This window comes from Cyprinodon tularosa, unplaced genomic scaffold (genome assembly GCF_016077235.1).
Source record: "Cyprinodon tularosa strain WSP-4 unplaced genomic scaffold, ASM1607723v1 ctg30, whole genome shotgun sequence".
NCBI classification, from domain to species: domain Eukaryota; kingdom Metazoa; phylum Chordata; class Actinopteri; order Cyprinodontiformes; family Cyprinodontidae; genus Cyprinodon; species Cyprinodon tularosa.
The window spans coordinates 7214401-7232734 of record NW_024039008.1 but is presented as its reverse complement, the minus strand read 5'-3'; the positions used below and the strand labels follow the sequence as shown (position 1 = coordinate 7232734).

Sequence of the window (18334 nt, the reverse complement as noted above, 5' to 3'; positions counted from 1 at the left end):
ATTACCTACTTTTTGTGTGTTTTATCGACCAACCTAGCCCTAAAAAACTTAGATCTTAATGCAGATCACTTTATATCAACCAAAACATTTGTATTCATCTGCATTAATTATACATGATATGAGAATTATTCATTTTCGCCTAATAAAAAAGGAATAAGTAAAGAGTTCACGCGTTTTTGAAGAACAAAGTGATTTTCTTGGAGAAAAAAAAAATCAAAACTTTATTAATTTTATTGTTATTTTATTATATTTAAATAAATGAAGTAGGGTAGCAGTAGAGTGAATCAGAATGAAATCAGTTTATATATATATTTTTTTTCAGTAGTTGTCATTTATTTGACACATACATGACGTGTAGTTTTAGATTAAGTGGAAAAGTGCCACCTTGCGCATCGTGGAGGAAATTACGCCCTGGCGCTTTGACAAGTTTCACTGTGGTGAGACATCATCGCTTCTTCCTGCTGCGTCAACTTTTGTTTGTTGATTCAATCCTGGATTTCCACCATCATCCTTTTTCCCAAATTTAGCCTTTTTTTTAAATCCACTTATTTGTATTAATTGCATTAGTTTGATCGCTGAAATCTTCCTGACTACCGGGTGCCGAGAAGCGCCTCCTCCTCTAACTCCATTCCTCAACAACCATATGATCGCTCAACATGACACATTTAAATGGATCTATAGGTTGAAACCAACTCTAACTCCGGTACGTTTCTGTTTTCTTCTTTATTTGCACAATAACTTTCCTCTTTCCTGAACGAGAATCGGACGGATGCGTAAAGATGTGCATAAACCCGACTTCAGCGCAATGGTTGAAGGGTTAACGCAGCGTCTCCGTGTCTCTCCACGCTGAATAAGGAAGCTGAAAACTTTTTAATAATGCGCGTTAAAGTGCATTTCAAATGTCTACCTACATATGTGCGTTTTAACGCCATTTTTTTTTTAAATGTGGATCAACATTTTGTTGGAAGGGATCGATAAAAAGTTCCCTATAGTTTAAACATTGGTGAGATTGCATTTTCCTTTTTAGCTTTACTATCATCTGTATTGTTTTGCATAATCAGACATAACGCATTAAAGTGAATAGACATAACATAGTAAGGTCGTCTGGAAAGTATCAGGTCAAACCAGTTGTTGGGGTCGATTGGCCGGTTTTTTGTTTTTAGAGAAGCTTGTGAAACACTGCAAAGTATTTCTCACTTTAATAGTTCTCCTACTACAAAATACTTCATAAGTAATCCTCACTTTTTGTTGTTTTAATGTCTCCGGTTATGGCCTGCGTATGAAGAGCATGTATTGAAAGTTGGATTACTGCAGCTGTTTTGCATCATGGCAGCTTCGCTGTACTTTATGAAAATGTTAGAGCCCAGGGGCCCCTGTACCTGGGGCCGCCAGGACGCGCGCGCTCTTTGTGTGCTGCAGAACCGGGCCAGTCAGTGCTGAAAGCTGGCACCTTCACAAGATGAAGCCTTTTGTTGCAGAGTACGTGAGGGCTGCAGTGAATCCACAGCCTCTACGTGCTTCTCTGCCCCCCCTGGACATTAACACGCTCTGATGAGCAGCTAAGAAATGACTGAACTGGACTTTCAGCTGCTTTCTCACCGCCACATGTGAACCGTTCGTGCACCATTCATGCAAATTTCTGGAGAAGAAAAAAAAAGAAAAAGTTATTTGTGTGGCTAAAAATAATCAGCCTGTCACCTCTTTTGCAAATAAACACCAAGCTTTACATTTTGCTGCCGGGTACGTGACACAGCAACCTATTTGTATATTCCAGTAATGGGTATAAAAACGGATATTTTAACCCTTAAAGCCACAAACCATTTTTTTTATAGACAAACATAAATTATAATTGTGAACTTTTTTCCCTTTTTCTTCTTTTTTCTCAATAACAAAAATCTGAAAAGTGTGGCATACATTTTGTGGTGGTCCCCCAACCTAAATGAGATTCAGCCAGTTGCCACTAGATTTGCGCCGATGCCATTTTTGGGCCCGATACCTGGCTGTTGTCATGATTTAATTCTAAGGTCTGACCCCAAGACGCAGAAGACCAAACAGAGAGACCAGGGAAAAGTTTAGACAGGTTTAGGCCCCGTCCACACGAAGTCAAAACGAACACGAAACGCTAATATTTTCCAGAACATTTGTCGTAAAGACGGAGACGTAAAATAAATGTGATCGTCCACACGAATGCATGAAAACGCTGCAAAATGTATGCCAGGCCTGTAAGTGGCGCTGTGGTGCCAAAGCAAAAATAGGCGACGAAATGTTGGGCATGCGCACTAATATTTATACATGGTTGCCCTGCGGGTCCATTTTCGTGGTTCAGTCAAATTCAGGTGCTGAACTATGTCGTCGATATTGCTCTGTTCTTCCTGGAGATATTCCACAAGAAGAAGATTCTGTTGTAAGCCCGACAGCAGGGTGAGTAGCATGAGCAGCAACCATTCAACACAGTACGGCGCCATTGTTGTTGTGATACTGTGTCGCGCATGCGTGTTTAGAGGCGACGCTATGACGCATGCGTGTAAGAAAAAAAATGCGGTTAGAGCTTAAAGATGGAAACGCGAAAACAGCGTTTCAAAATCTTCCCACTCTGAAGGCTGAATAAAAAAAAGATCGTTTACAGACCCCCGAAACGCCGGCTTCGTGTGGATGAGAGGCTGGTTTGGTGAAAAATTTGTGCGTTTAGGCCAGGGTTTGACTTCGTGTGGACGGGGCCTTATTTTGTATTGATGTGATGAATCCAGTGCTGCTCTGAGCACTGCTCAACAGAGACTGAAAGGTGAGGGGAAGACACTGCGGTTAGTTCAGGCTCAGTGGGAAATTTGAATCTTAGGTTTAGAATTGGAGGAAAGGTTGCAGACTCACTTCTCCAGGGAATGGTGTCCTTTATGGGATCCAGACTGTGAGGATTGAACCAGAGATTGTCTTGTTTGGTGATGGGTGGACTGGGTTACTCAGCGGACGGCGGTTGTTCCTAGGTGAATGGAGAAGCTGCCTATCACTCAGTTTTCCTGCGGTACTTGAACGGGCGGTGGTGCAGATGAAACTTTTGCTCGGCGAGAGGCTCAAACAACCACTTTTTGAGAGTTGATCCAAACTTATTGTTTGGAGTGAATAAAGAGGCTGACTGCCACTCTGATTTCCTGCGGTACTTGAACGGGCTGCGGTGGAGATGAAACCTTTGCTTGGTGTGAAGCTCAAACGACCTCTTGGGGAAAGTGGATCCAAACTTCCTGTTAAAAACCCCAGCTCAGTTAGAAGCTCAGTTGAACCTTCCAGAGAGAGAAGGACCGAACAAACCCAGTTTGCTGGATGACTTCCTGCCGAGAGACAAAGACAAAAACAAAGTTAAGACTCAGGTTGACAAAAACTCAGTTTGACTCAGAAAAACTCAGCTTGACTAGAGAATCCAAACTGGCAAACAAAAACTCAGGTTAGACTCTGCTAAACTAAGCATGGCTAGAGTGCCCTGTGTTGGCAAACACTCTGGCGACGAGTAAGTGGCAGTCAGCAGCTTAAAAACACTCAAAAGGTAACGAGGTGATGAGCTGCAGGTGTGCAGGGAGACTCAATGAGGACGAGGCACCACCTGGTGGAGGAGGAAAGGAAACACAAAAACAGACCACACAAACTGGATTCCTGACAACTGTGCAGTATCGGACGATACCATACCGATACCATCTGTTTGAAATTGATGTGTGTGTGTATGTATGAAGAACTGCATACTAGGATGTAAAATAATTGCCATCATGGCTTTGTCAAGCTGCGGCCTACCTTTGTAAAGCAGGAAAATGACTAATACAAAATGAATCCAGTAGAACTTTATTGCCTACCTGGAATGGGTGACAATAGTTGAAGAAACTTTTGGCTCTCAAAATGGTATAGATGCCCTATTTGTTGGTACTTGCTGATACATAATTTTAATGCTGTATCTGGAATCTGCCCGATACTGGTATCAGTATCGGTGCAACACTAGTTGCCATCACATCACATTGATTAGTAGAGTCCAAACGGTGTATTTCATATAATTCAGTGTAAATTTAGGTGATCTGTGAAAGCTTTAAAGCAGTTATGTCAGATGTGTGAGTTTAAAAAGACGTGTCCTATCACACTGAAGTATTATGGTTTTTCCTTGATATATGATATCATATGAATTGTTTTCATGACACGCTGTTTGGAACTTGAGTAAAATATTCAACAAATTGCAAAGCATTGCACATAGCCCCAAATTCCTCCTGGACCGCCTAACAAATAAATAAAAACACTGGTAAGATGTTTTTCATGTCATTTTGCTTTATATATACATAAGAACATGCAAAAGCACATTTTTTCTAGGCCTAATAATAACTCAGTGGCTAAGCACACTTCCCCTTGGCCCTGACAAGACGTGAAAGGCTGAACTGATAATGAGAGTTTTTAAAGCATTGGCCTGCTTGGTTGGGGCATATCTCAGGACCTTTGCTATCAAACAGCTACATTTTCCCTTAAATATGTAACTTTTTATCTCTTTCACTTAAAACATTTACCATTCTATAGCAGTCTGTAGATGCATCGGCATACTGCAGGTTCCCTGATGCTGTTTTCTTTTTTTAGTTTATTGAAAATCGGAGAAAGCTTTTAGGACAGAGCGTTGATGCTTGGTGTTTATCTTTTTATCCTTTCATTTTCGCTTTACTCAAAATGCTACTTCAAAAAAGAAGCTGCAATAGTTTCTCTTTTTCATTTTCGTTTATATTTAACTGAAAACAAAGTTTAAACAAATGCAGTTCTGTTTGTTATAGCTCTAGGGTAAAAAAAAAAAGTTCAGAACAGCATCTTAAGTTGCATTTCTTCTTTTTTTGTTTCAGTTTGACTGCATCAGTTTGAGACTAAGATGTTGTCCTGAGTAAAGTTTGTGTGACATCGAAGGCTTCCTGAGCATCAACTCTCCAAACACTGCAATGGCAACCAGCATAATTGTGAGTATGGGGATTTTGATATGATTTAGATATTAGATACATCATAAAAACGAAACTTAATAATAGATCCTTTTTTGCAATTATAGATATGGGACACAAGCCCCATTTACACTACACTCTAAAAACTGATCCGTGCCGAGTTCAGTTCCTTACGAACCGTTTACAAACCACACTAGCACAGCTTCTCGCCTCCTAGTGGTGATCTATCGTACTACGTCTCTCTAGAGGTAAACAAGAAAACCAGCATGCAGGAAGTTTGGTTTAAGGCCCCGTCCACACGAAGTCAAATCCTGGCCTAAATGCACAAATTTTTCACCCAACCAGCCTCTCATCCATACGAAGCCGGCGTTTCGGGGGTCTGTAAACGATCTTTTTTTTATTCAGCCTTCAGAGTGGGAAGATTTTGAAACGCCGTTTTCGCGTTTCCCTCTTTAAGCTCTAACCGCATTTTTTTTTTTACACGCATGCGTCATAGCGTCGCCTCTAAACACGCATGCGCGACACAGTATCACAACAACAATGGCGCCGTACTGTGTTGAATGGTTGCTGCTCATGCTACTCACCCTGCTGTCGGGCTTACAACAGAATCTTCTTCTTCTGGAATATCTCCAGGAAGAACAGAGCAATATCGACGACATAGTTCAGCACCTGAATTTGACTGAACCACGAAAATGGACCCGCAGGGCAACCATGTATAAATATTAGTGCGCATGCCCAACATTTCGTCGCCTATTTTTGCTTTGGCACCACAGCGCCACTTACAGGCCTGGCATACATTTTGCAGCGTTTTTATGCATTCGTGTGGACGATCACTTTTATTTTACGTCTCCGTCTTTACGACAGACGTTCTGGAAAATATTAGCGTTTCGTGTTCGTTTTGACTTCGTGTGGACGGGGCCTTAGTCGTTATATTTTGTTGTTTGGGAGAGTCAGGCAGAGAAGGCAGCCTTTGTTGAATTTACTTGAGAGAGTCGGCTTTTGGGAAGTGGATGCGACAAACATCAGTCTAATCAGGGCTTACAGACGCATGAAAACAACAACAGACATTAAGGTTCATGAAACTGCTAAGCAGAATCATCCCTGGAAATCATATGGCACGATAGGGAAGCTTGTTTTTTTATGAATGTCTTATATTTGATGATTATGGAGGCTGACTGTAATGCTACGTTCACACCGGACGCAGCAGGGGCAGCAAAATCGCGTCTGCTGCTTCATTTTTGCTGCTTGTATCAGTTTAGTTCTGACGCGCAGAGCTGCTTCAGTCGCGTGGTGCAAAAGTGTGTCTGACGCGTGTTGGGCGGAGCTACTCTATCCTTTCTCTGCCTTGCAGCTGTATTTGCTGTGATCAGTGGGAATACAGTAGTTTTAATATGTTTTTAAGTGAGAAAATACACCTGAAAACTTAATCAGTGCAGTCAGTTCATCCAGATTACCATCCTGCCTTCCAATATTATTTCTGTCGGAGCCGCTCAGACCCCCACATACCAGCGGTGCGCTGTCAGTAGGAATCCCATTCAACAGCAGCCTATGGCGCGGTCGCCTCCTCGCGGTTCGCCGCGGTGGCTGGAAGGTGGTTTTCATGTACATAATCCAAACTGCAGGCACCAGGATAATAAAAGTGGACACGCTTTGTCGGCAGATTTCAGCATTTCAAGTTAATTTAGGCATTAATAAACTGTTTCAGAGGAGCGATCACAGCGCTCTGTATCATCAGCGATCTGTCTGTCTCACGGCCAGCTCCCACATCCGCGTCTCTGATTGGTTGATGCGGCGCGTCGAGCAGCCAAAGTTAAATTTTTCCATCTCGCGTCGGTAGCGTTAAAGCATCTGACACGCGCTGCGCCTGCTGCTCAAAACGCGCTGCGGGACCTTTTGCTGCGCCTTGACTCGCGTCAACCATTGACTTTGCATGTTAACTCGCTGCTTCTGCTGCGCCTGCTGCGTCCAGTGTGAACGTAGCATAAGGAGATGAGAAGTGAGCCAGAACTGAACCACGTCGAGCCCTGCTGTTGAACTAGTACCAGTTTAGCGCGGTTCGGCTGTGTCTGGCACGGTCCGGTTCAGTTTTGCGTGCCATTTACAGTCAAAACTTATTTCGGTTATTTTTGCAGTTTTAAAGGGATAGTGTTTATGGGGCTATGGTCATATCGTCTCTGATCAAGGTCAAGTTCCTTGATTTTATATAGATAAATAATTACTTTATCAGTTTATTTGTGATGTCCATTAACAGAAAACAAAAAAATGTTAGCTCAGAATATATACTAGCTTGTTTTTTCAGTTTTTTTTTTATTTTTTAGATTACACTTTAAAATGATAATATTTTTATTTGTAGTCTTTCAGCAGAGAGTGTCTTGGGGATTTTAAAAACACTTAGACTCATTTTAGGTAATATATTTATATATTTTTTCAAATCCACACATTTTAAATGTTTAGTATTCGGGGGTTTAACACAAGTACCAAACCTAATGCCAATTAATATAAAATATGTTTTAATAAATAAAAAAAATAAATTGAAATGACATATTAAGGGATATAAAACATTTAAAAGAACTTCGGAAAGTGCGTCTTTGTTAGGCAGGATTTCAATCATTGGTCTTAAATGGAAAAGAATATTATTCATCATAGCAACAGATGAAAAAAATGCAAAATTACCTGTCTTTAAATTAACCGAATAAATGAAGCCTGCAGACTACAAGTTAAAAAAAATATTCTGCCATTGCCAACTGCTGAGATATTAATTTTAAATATCTCAATTTACCCCCAAGTTCCTAGGGCTATTGTTTAAAAGTATAAATGCACACCTGAAGCCATTAGTAATATTTTTTTAATTTTAAAGTGTCAGCCAGCACCTTGCCACTTCATGTCAGTCTCATGATATTCCAGCTCCTGTTAGATAAATGGTTTTGCCTTCGTCAGTTCGGAAAATGCTGGCTGCATTATGTTGAATGGGAAGGTCGCCAAGCACAAACTCATAGAGTGTCAACATATTTCAAAGTATCTGACATAAGTAGCTTGGGGCTATAATTACTGTAATAAAGTAATATCATTCTCGGAAAGCTTAATTTGTGTTTGAGTGGTTCTGCTTACTGCTCAGAAAACCAATATCCTGCTCCGCAGAAGATAACAGTCAGAGTGACCTCACTTTGGAGAAAAAGATATTAAAATCAAGCTAACAAGGGCTCAGAACATAAACCCTCAAAGTTTGAACTCTGTCATTTTAATTTTTAAAGCAAACAACAAAAAATAATGTCCAGCAAACTATTTAAATAAAATTGAAATTCTTGTCTTTTTTTCTGGAGGTAAATATTTACTTTTTAGCTGTTTTATCAACCAGATGATTGTGTTTCTCAGTGATTTACCAGCGATAGCATTTTTGTGGCCATTGACTGATTATTTCATTATTTGTCAAGATAATATTAAAAGTGCTACAAGAATGAAAGTCAGTCAACCTAGAAGGTGCTGGATTTGGAGTCTTTCTAAGTGCATGTTCCTCCCATGCATGTGCAAGCCCCCTTCAGGTACTCTGTCCTCCCTATAAAGTCCAAAAGTATTAAGCTTAGGTTAATTTAGGTCATTCTAATTTGGCCTTAAATTTGATTGACTACATCCATGGTTGCATGTTGTTTGTGTCTATGCCTAAGACTGGTAACCTTTCCAAAGGGAACCCCATTTGATAGAGCTAAAGGTATAATGGCGGATTTTCTCGAATGTTTGAAACGACCTGCCCTAGGGCTGGGCGATAATTCAATAACGATATATATCGATCGATAGACGTGTGGCGCAATAGAAAAAAAGAGAGTCGATAAAAGTTTGATAAAGAAACGCAGTTTTCCTTCCTTCTCATTGTAGCCTAGCATGTAGGTTTATGCTAGTCACTACTTCCTCCTAACCAATCGCAATCGCGGACCCAGGCACGACGTCACCAAGCGCCGCCCTCTCAAACCACAACACAGAGCACATGAAGATGTCGCAGCAAGGAGAGGCGGAGGAAATTGTTCCAAAGAAGGGTTTTTGTAGTTCTCCAGTTTGGCAGTATTTCGGTTATGGCAAGTCGGACAAAAAACAAACCACAGTCATCTGTAAAATGTGTAGGGAACCAGTGAAAACGAAGTCTGATAACACAACCAACTTTTTTTTATCATCTCAGCCGCTCACACCCGCAGGAGTACGAGCTGTGTAGGCCCCGGCACGGCTCTGCATCGCCTCCGAGGAATCTTCGGGAATTTCGGGAAAATATATATATATATTTTAAGTTCTGAGCAGTTTCCCATGTAGTTCTAACAATTGAGAGAAAACTGCTGAAAAATACACATGTACAACCCTGTACCCTCTCCCAAGAGGGAACTCCTCTTAAAGGAATAGTACACCCAAAACATGATTAGCCTTCATTTTCTACTCACCCCCATGCTGAACAACACTCTGGAGTACTTTTTTGATATCTCAAATGCATCTGGAGATCTGGGAGGCTTCTTGCTGTCTGCCGACATTCAAATAATGGAGGTCTATGGCGCCCGAGGCAGAAAGGTCCATAAAAGTCCACAAAAAACGTGTCAATATTCCTCCATACTGCTCGTCCAATGTATTCCAAGTGTCCTGAGTGGATAGCGTCCATAATTTACTCGAAACAAAGTCATTTAGAATGTTTTTAGAGCATAAACAGTAGTGTATAGGATTTCCTAAAAGCGCGTTCACGAGTCTACGGAAACCGCGGCAGACCAAACCAGATGAAAGTGCGCATTCAGCGTCTGCTCTGCCGATAATGCAAGCGTAGAAGAAGAAATGTGCTGTTTACCTGTGCAAAGAAAGAAACAACGAAAGAAAAATGTCTGAGGACTTCAGTGTTGATGAAGAGCATGAGTTCTTTGCCGAGCTGAATGCGCACTTTCATCTGAGTGATGTGATTTTGAAAAATATAAGACATTGGGGTATTATCTCCCAATTACATCAGTCGGTGCATCTGTGCCTCGTGACACAGGTTAATTCAGGTCAAGACGCATCCTATCTATAACATCCTATCTTTGTGAAGGCCGGTCCGTGAAAATATTGTCTGACATATAACCGGTCCGTGGCGCAAAAAAGGTTGGGGACAGCTGATTTAGATGATCCAACTGGAAAAAGAACATCCTCCACTATACCTTTAAGGCCAGGACACAGCGCTTGCATCCGACTCACCTAGCTCCGATGCAACTTTATTTCCTGTCATCCTGGCTGCGTAGAGGTTTCTAATTTCCAAAGGTTGACCCGATGTCTAGAAAATGTGATGCAATTTCCCTTCCCTCCCCTTCTGTCTTACAAATCGAAACAATATCCTGCATTTTTTTTATACTTTGATAATCCCAGAAGGAAATTACTTCTCTGAATTTAACCCATCCCCTTGGGGAGCAGTGGGCTGCCATTGTGCGAGACCTGGCGGAGCAGTTTTGGGGTTAAGAGTGGCAGTCTGTGGGAGTGGGGGTTCAAACTCACAACCTCAGGATTCAAAGCCCTATGCCACTAACCACTAGGCCGCCACTCCGATTTTACTTGGTAAAATTATTAAAAGTCAAAAGAGTTCTTCTAAAAGCCATTTTTTGAAATTTAAAGAAAGTAGAGCAGCAATCTTTTACACAGATTCAAAACGGTTATCAGTTAAAATACAAACAAGAAGCCCAAACTTCCATGTGGTGTTCTGAAAAGAAAACAGAACAAGTAGAGGATTTTAATACAAACACTATAAGATGGAATCTATGTTGAAGGACAAGGTAAGGCAAAGACTGGGGAGTGATTTATAAGTGGATGAGGCTGGTTGGAAGCTGATTTTTGTGATGTTTGCATAAGTCATTTTTAAGTGTCCTGCATTTTCCTTCATTACCTCCCATTTGCCTCCTTGTCCCAAAATGTTTTTCTTAAACTCAAAGAGGATTTCTACTTTACTTGATCGTTTTTTCTGTCCTCCTTTGATCCCACCATGGTTTAGATATACTGTTTATTGGAAAGTTTATTGGATTGTGTACATCCTGGTCTGCCAAGCTTGTTAAATACAGACAGCCTGTTTTTAGATGGAGGCAAATCTGGGTGGTTTACTTTGCAATTTCTAGATTTTACTTTGTATTTTCCCCAAAGCAGATGTGTTTTACCCGTTTTGTGAAGCTTGACTTCGACATAGTTTTCTCCTCATTACATGCCCAAACAACCTCACAAAAAATAAAAATAAAACACATAGTTATGTGTATATTAAACATATCTCATACCATGGACTACCTGGGCATACTTATATGGAAAGTTTTCCAACAGTGTGAATTAGCTTTAAAATGGTTTTATTATCAGCTGGTATGTCAAAACCTGCAGATCTGTCATTGTTGTCGGTACTGTGATGTTTTGTCATCTAAGATAGTGACGCTAGTAACAACTTGTGTTGCAGGTGGAGCACCAAATTTCTCATAAGTTCACGGTGACTGTCGTTCGTGCAGAAAATGTTACAAAAGGAGCTCTGGGGGACTTGTGTAAGTATTTACAGTTATTTAGATAAGTCATTAATATGACATTCATTCATAATTTTGAGTAGGAAAGTTATCAATATGCATATTAAGTCATTTTTCAAAAAAAATAAATAAAAAAATCATGGAGTTTGAAATGCTATTTTTAATCCTCTTAAAAAAATGAGAGGTAAGATGATATATATACGACTCCATTCACATAGCTAACAAATAGTTTTATTTTTCTGTAAGAGACAATGGTCATGAGCTGACATGGAAGTATAAAGATGTGTGCACTCGGTATACTCATAGTAGATGTAATATGTCATCTGACTGTAGTCAATAAATAAAAGCAACCACAGAGTAGAGCCTGGAGACAATCAGTTTGCAATCTTTCAGTGTATTCTCATTATGAGTTTGTATGACATCGTACGAAAAGTTATGCCCCGTAATTTCGTACGTTTTTGACATTTTATTTAATCGTATTTCATCTTATTTTTACGTCTTGCCTCGAGACAAGATATCCTTGCGCATGCGCATCTTACGCACCATTCAATAACATAGAATTTAACATACAATTAACCCTGACCCTGACCCTAAGATACAAAACAGCAAGAAACGTAGTTAGAGACATAAAGAAGTAATTATTGCACTGTTTTTCCCAATTTTACGTCCGTCCGCGGATCTGCTTTTTTCGTCTGTCTGCCTGCGCATGCGCACTGATGTGTTTTTTCGAGGAAAAACTTTAAAAAACATACGAAATACTGTGCATAACTTTTCGTACGATTTCATACGAACTGATAATGATATGTTGAATCTTTTCATGTTCAGATTTAAATTTCCAGAACCAACTGTCAAGCAACTTTACTCATAAATCACTTTAAAAAGCCAAACATTGTCAAAAACACTGAAGAGAACTACCAAAATGAACAAATAAAAAAATACAAAATAAAATCTAACCAAGCTAACCTAATCTTTGTGTGCTCAGTGGATACCCCAGATCCATATGTGGAGCTGTTCATCCCGACGGCCCCAGAGAGCAGGAAGAGGACTAAGCACATAGACAACGACATCAACCCAAAATGGAACGAGACTTTTCATTTCATTTTAGACCCCAGCCAGCAAAATGTCCTGGAGGTGAGACTCTAGTCTAGTTCTGTTCAGGACGACCAAACGAATGATGCATCCGGATGAAAATCCATGCATACACAGTTTGTGTTATTACATGGCATTACAGTAACCACGGAAACTCAAAATTTTTAGTGTAATAGCTTTCTTTGCTTGGGGCATTATTTCTAAACTTGAACAGCCTAAATATATTCGGGGAATTAACATTTTTTTAAAGCATAAACCCTGCTGTTTGTTTTTTTTTCCCAATCAGCTGACATTAATGGATGCCAACTATGTGATGGATGAGACACTTGGAACCGCATCCTTTGACATCAGCAAGCTCAAAGTGGGCCAGACAAAACTGGAAATTTTCAAATTTGGAAAAGTAAGCCGTTCATTGTTTCTTAATTGACGCATACATTGAATCACAAATGTTGACGTACGATATTTCCCCCTCCATTTAAATCTTTGCAAATGAGTTCCAAAGAAATAATGAAAAACTAGTTCAACGAGAAAAGAGGGGTGTGTGGGATGCGGGGGACATGGGGATCTTTTTTTTTGTACCTACTGTAGCTTCTGTCACACTTAACATATATTATTTATGTTTACAGGCAACCAAAGTTCACTTGGAGTTGAAGGTGGAAATCTGGTTTGTATTATAAAGACTTTAAACTATTTATTTGAATTTAACGAGGAATATACCTCAATAAAGTTGCTGCTACACAAGAAGCAACACAACACAAGTTCTTAGTCATCTAATGACAATATAAAACTGGTTTATTACAATCATTGTATTGATGGAGACGTTCCAGGAAAGGTTAGTAATTATACTCAGTATTGTGGTAAAAGTTTGTGTGTGTTTCACACTGGCTCACCAAACAGCATATCTAAAAGGAACTAATGATCAGTTTAAATATCACGCTTAGACATTCCTCTAAAACTGTCTCCACTAAACATGATTCGTGACTTCTTGTAAAGCCTAAATCTTGCTTTTTGTTATTTTTTTTCTCCAGCACAAACCTTGACCTGAGATTCAGCTTGGCCCTGTGTGACAAAGAGAAGCAGTTTAGACACACCCGTAGAGAAAGAGTGATGCTCGGCATTAAAAAGCTTCTCGACATGGAGAAGCCTCGCTTCCTCCCCAGCTCTCCTGTAGAGGCAAGTACAGAACCACAGATTATTTTTGCTTTTTTTACACTTACAGTTAAAGTTTAATTATTAGTCATTCGTAACAAGCTAGGTCAGAGGTCACGGATTAGCGGACCACGATCCGGATCCGGACCCACCTGCTGGCTAATCTAGCCTCGTGAGACCATCCTGATCTCGCGAGCTTTCAAGGTTTCACTCGCAGATCAGTCTGGAGACTCTCCGTTAAAGAAAATTTGGAGCCGTTCACCAAACGAACGTCCAATCAGTGTTGGCTTTGAGGCGGGTTGAGGTGTGACGCAACGAGAAGCGCGACGGTTCAGTCTAAAGAACATGGCGGCTTCAGCCGATGAAACTAGCGTTAGCGTGGCTATCGAGCAAGTTTTATCGGAATTTCAGAGTATTTCTTCACTGTAAGAAGAGCAAAACACTGCTCTGGAGGCTTTTCTCAGAGGAAAAGATGTTTTTGCTCTTCTCCCGACTGGTTTCGGCAAGAGTTTGATCTATCAATTAGCTCCTCTTCGTCGTCGCTCTGTTAGTACGTCATATGCTTCGTTGATCTGATTGGTTTATTTGGCCCGTCTATCACCAACAGGCCAATCAGCTAACCAGTATTTTCGCCCCTTCCCAAAATTACTTCAACGGAAGGTTTCCAGATGGATATGCGGAGTAAATCCATCTGGCGGATTCAGGTTATGGCTAATCCGGACCCAACCTGATTTTAAAAATTTATAAATTACTGCATGTTTTCCAACAGCAGTGTCTAACTTCTCTTGCTCCGCTTCTCATGTTAATATGGTAAAGCCATCAGGAGCTTCTGGGACCAGGCTGCACCTGATATAAATTAGCCAATGAGCTGCTTCAGTTTGGGTCACTGCTTGGAGCCACTTTTAGACACAGCATTAAACCTGTGGCAAGCCGGGCGAGTGGAGAGAAGGAGGAGATGGTGAGAAACAGAAAGCTGAGAAAGTGTGAACTGCTGAGAGAACCGTGGTAACCTAGTGAAAGAAAAGTGAAATGGCTTGCTCAAAGATGACCCTGCACATTTAGAGGATGTTTGGCTCGACCTGCTGCTGTAAAGCAGGATTCTCCACCATGAACAGAATCAAAAATAAATATGGATCCAGGCTCAAGATGAGCACCTTGATATGTGCTTGAGAATGGCTTAGTCTTCATTAAAACCCAGGTTTAAAGCCTTGCAGGACAGTTTAAACCACACTTCTCTCTTTTAAGGCACAAAAAAAAAAAAAAAAAAAAAATGGTCAGTTCAGGTGTTTTTAAAAAATATGTGAATCAGAAAAGAGTCTCTATACCAAACTAAATGATTGTTAATCTCTACTTAAAAAAACAAATTTTGTTTAAAGTAACGATTATGATTAAAAATGTCTCTGGATCTTTACTGGTTGATGATTTTCTTTGTTCGGACCCCGCTGGTTTTTACTTGGTACCCCTGAGCTAAGTCATTGCTTAAATTCTTTTTTACCCGGCTGCCTGGATTCCGTCATAACTGGAATCAGTCAGCGGCGTTTTCAACAAATCTCCTTGTTTATTTTGATGTATTGTAAATGGACACAATTTATTTCTTAAATCAACACTACATGACTCTATCTCAAATTTTAGCTTAATTTGAGATATATGAAATTCATTTTCAGCTTAATAATCAGCAGTTCAATCTGATCCTCTAAGATTCCAAATAAGGGGTTTTAAATTGCTCATGAATTCCTTTTGTATTTGCAATAATTGGGCATGTTGTGGGCGATGTACAAAGATTGCTCAGCAAATATTTAGACGTGCAAACCTCTTTGATTCTGCCTCATTAAAATGAGCAGATCGCGTATCCTACAGGCATTTTTTTTTTTTTTTTTACAGTGTCCTGTCTGGCATTGTGGCAATAAGAATAATTATCTTGATGCCAGAAAGAGCCCAACAGATTTTACTTTCACAAGTGGAGCGGTATGGCAATTGCCATACCGCTCCACTTGTTTCATGCATATAAATTGCTTTATTATAATTATGCAGGGAGTTTTACAGTTTATATAGACACTGCAATGTAAGTAGAGCAGAAAAACAGTAGAAGAAAAAGGAAAAAAAAGAAAAGAAAGGAGAAAAGATGAAAGAAAGAGGAGATAGAAAGGACAGGCATTTTTAGAGAAGCAGTAAAAGCAAGATGATGTTCTATGCCGTGTTATTGGACGTACTGATGATAAAAATTATGATTTTAAAATCAATAATAAAAAGGTATCCTATCTCTAAGTTCTATGGAGAAAAGTAAAAAATAAAGTAATGAAAATTTCCTGACACAACAGAGAGACAAATTGGACAAACAACCATTCAGACACCCTCAGGTGAATTTAAAGGGGCAAATTAACAACAGTCATGTTTTTGGACTGTGGGAGGAAGCCGGAGTACCCTGGAGACAATCCACACATGCTCAGGGAGAACAGGCAAACTCCATGCATGCACCAGCATACCCATAATCCATGCGCATGACATCAGATATGCGTTCATCCCTTTATATTTGTATGACAAATACACTTTAAACTACCTCGATGTTGTGTTTAAACGGCTCACCATCATATTGAAATCTGGCATGTGCGGAATAAATACGGTCCGGTCAGTCACTTTAGTATCAGGTGGGTTTAAGAGGGATTATCCGCACTGTTACATGTGCAAAGAGACGTCCTAGTCTGCAGTTGCATAGGGGGCCGTCCAGGTGTTAGTGATGGGGCCCCTAAGAGGTCGTGGGCCCATAAGCAACAGCTGTCTCTGCTTACCGATAGTTACGCCATTGCCTGCCACTTTACACCCAACCTCAAAAAAAAAACCTTCATAAAGCTGCTTTACATATTGCCTTACTTAAGCCCTCAACTTGCATGAAACCACATGACAACCCACTCTGTGGATTTAAGTGTTCAAAATTTGCTGTTGCATCTGTATTTGCCAGCACGTACCAGTATGACGCAGTGATGGCTCTAATGTGTGCTTCCAGTCAGATCTTTGTTCCACTGCACGTTCTCCCTTATGATTAGCTCTGGAGAAGATTATTGAAAAATGACCAAAGAAAACAGCCCTAAGTGCAAAGGCCTGTTGTCTTTGGGCACTTTTATCAAGCTCTGATTCAGACTTCCTGACATTTTCCAAACTGTGTGCCAGCTTTTTTTTCAGAAACAGGGAAGCTCAGATACAAAGCTGCAACCTTTTCTCCCATGCTCTTAGTTAAGCTTCCTTTCCCGCCAGTGCTGTTTTGGCCTGATGCCCCTTCTGACTGGAGATAATCTCTAGCCAGACTTTCTCCTTCCTCATTGTACAAGAACTTACTGAGGGATAAGGTATCCAGTTACAGCCTTGCACTGAGAAAACCATCTGACTCCCTTTTCAGATATATTCCGAGATGATGGATAATACAGGCTGGGAACCAGTGTTGCACAATAAGGTTTAAGAAGCAGCCAAAGTGTGTCGTAAATACATGATGTAACAAACTCGGTATTCAAGCTGTGCAAATGGAAGTTACTCAAGCTGAAAGAATAAACCAGACTGAATCTTTAGTTTGTGGGCAGAAGATAAGTGGTTAAAGCATTTCCCTTATTCTTCCTCTCATTATGACTCTGCATGTGTGTTCCAGGTACCAGTGATAGCCATAGCCGGTTCAGGCGGGGGTTTCCGTGCAATGGTTGGGTTTTCTGGAGTGATGAAGGCCCTGTTTGAGTCTGGGGTCTTGGACTGTGCCACATATATTGCAGGGCTCTCTGGATCCACATGGTCTGTGTTTCTTTACACTCTATAGTTCAAGCCTCAGCTTTATCTTTCTTTTCTAAATGTAAATGCATCTTTAATTCTCTCATTGCTTTATCTCTTCTCTTATTTATTCTCTCTGCTCTGGTAAGTTTTCCCTTTTTTAGTGTCTCTTCTATGCTGCTTTAAAATCATAAATATTTAAACTTTTTTCACTTATTGTCACATTATAACCCAAACTTCTGTGTATTTTGTAGAGATTGTGTCTGATTTATTTAATCTCAGATTTGCGGAGAAGGAAAATTATACATGCACTGCAGTTTTTTACAGAATAATCTGAGAAGTGTGCTAATTACTCCCATGGAACCCCCTTTACACTAGCGCCCCTAGATAGAATGCTTTGCAAACGAAGCCATGAAGAAGTCACCTAATCAGTAAACAGTCTTAGTGCAAAATAAATGCACAGCACAAAATAGATGAACAGCTTTATGAAGCCCAAAAAGATCACAGAAGATGGGTCATGGTTATGTTTGGACCAAGTTGAGGTTATGAAGCTTTTCTTCAGCAAAATTCAGACTGAAACCTGGAAACTCAGGGTCCCCAAGCAAGACTTTTAACCCAAGAGTTAGGTATAGACCGATATAGATACGTAGTTATTAGCATTTTAATCAAATAATAATCTAAAAACCTTAAGATCACATTAAGCGCATGCATTGCTAATCCTTTCATTTATTCTAAATTGTTCTTTCGTTTTTTTTGTTAAGAAAATGTCTCTTTTTTTTGTTTATATTGAGAATGTACCATTCGTAATCATTTTTATCATAGAATTAAAGAAAAATGTTATCTTCAACATTAGTCAGAGTGATTTATATTAGAAAACCTGTATTCATCAAAAAGTTTTAGTGCCCTCTCAGTCCCTAACTCCGCTCC

General features: G+C 40.0%; 1 protein-coding gene across 1 annotated transcript in view; it reads left to right on the top strand.

The window, feature by feature from the left end:
• The first annotated feature begins 412 nt into the window (after window positions 1-412).
• The window catches only part of pla2g4ab (phospholipase A2, group IVAb (cytosolic, calcium-dependent)), a 56799-nt gene continuing 38877 nt past the window's right edge, over window positions 413-18334 (top strand). Inside the window, exons 1-8 of the mRNA XM_038291760.1 lie at window positions 413-703; window positions 4851-4961; window positions 11362-11443; window positions 12405-12553; window positions 12798-12911; window positions 13138-13175; window positions 13540-13684; window positions 17295-17431. Coding sequence (XP_038147688.1) covers window positions 4944-4961; window positions 11362-11443; window positions 12405-12553; window positions 12798-12911; window positions 13138-13175; window positions 13540-13684; window positions 17295-17431 — 683 coding nt within the window. The 5' untranslated portion in view covers window positions 413-703; window positions 4851-4943. The remainder of the gene's footprint in view (window positions 704-4850; window positions 4962-11361; window positions 11444-12404; window positions 12554-12797; window positions 12912-13137; window positions 13176-13539; window positions 13685-17294; window positions 17432-18334) is intronic.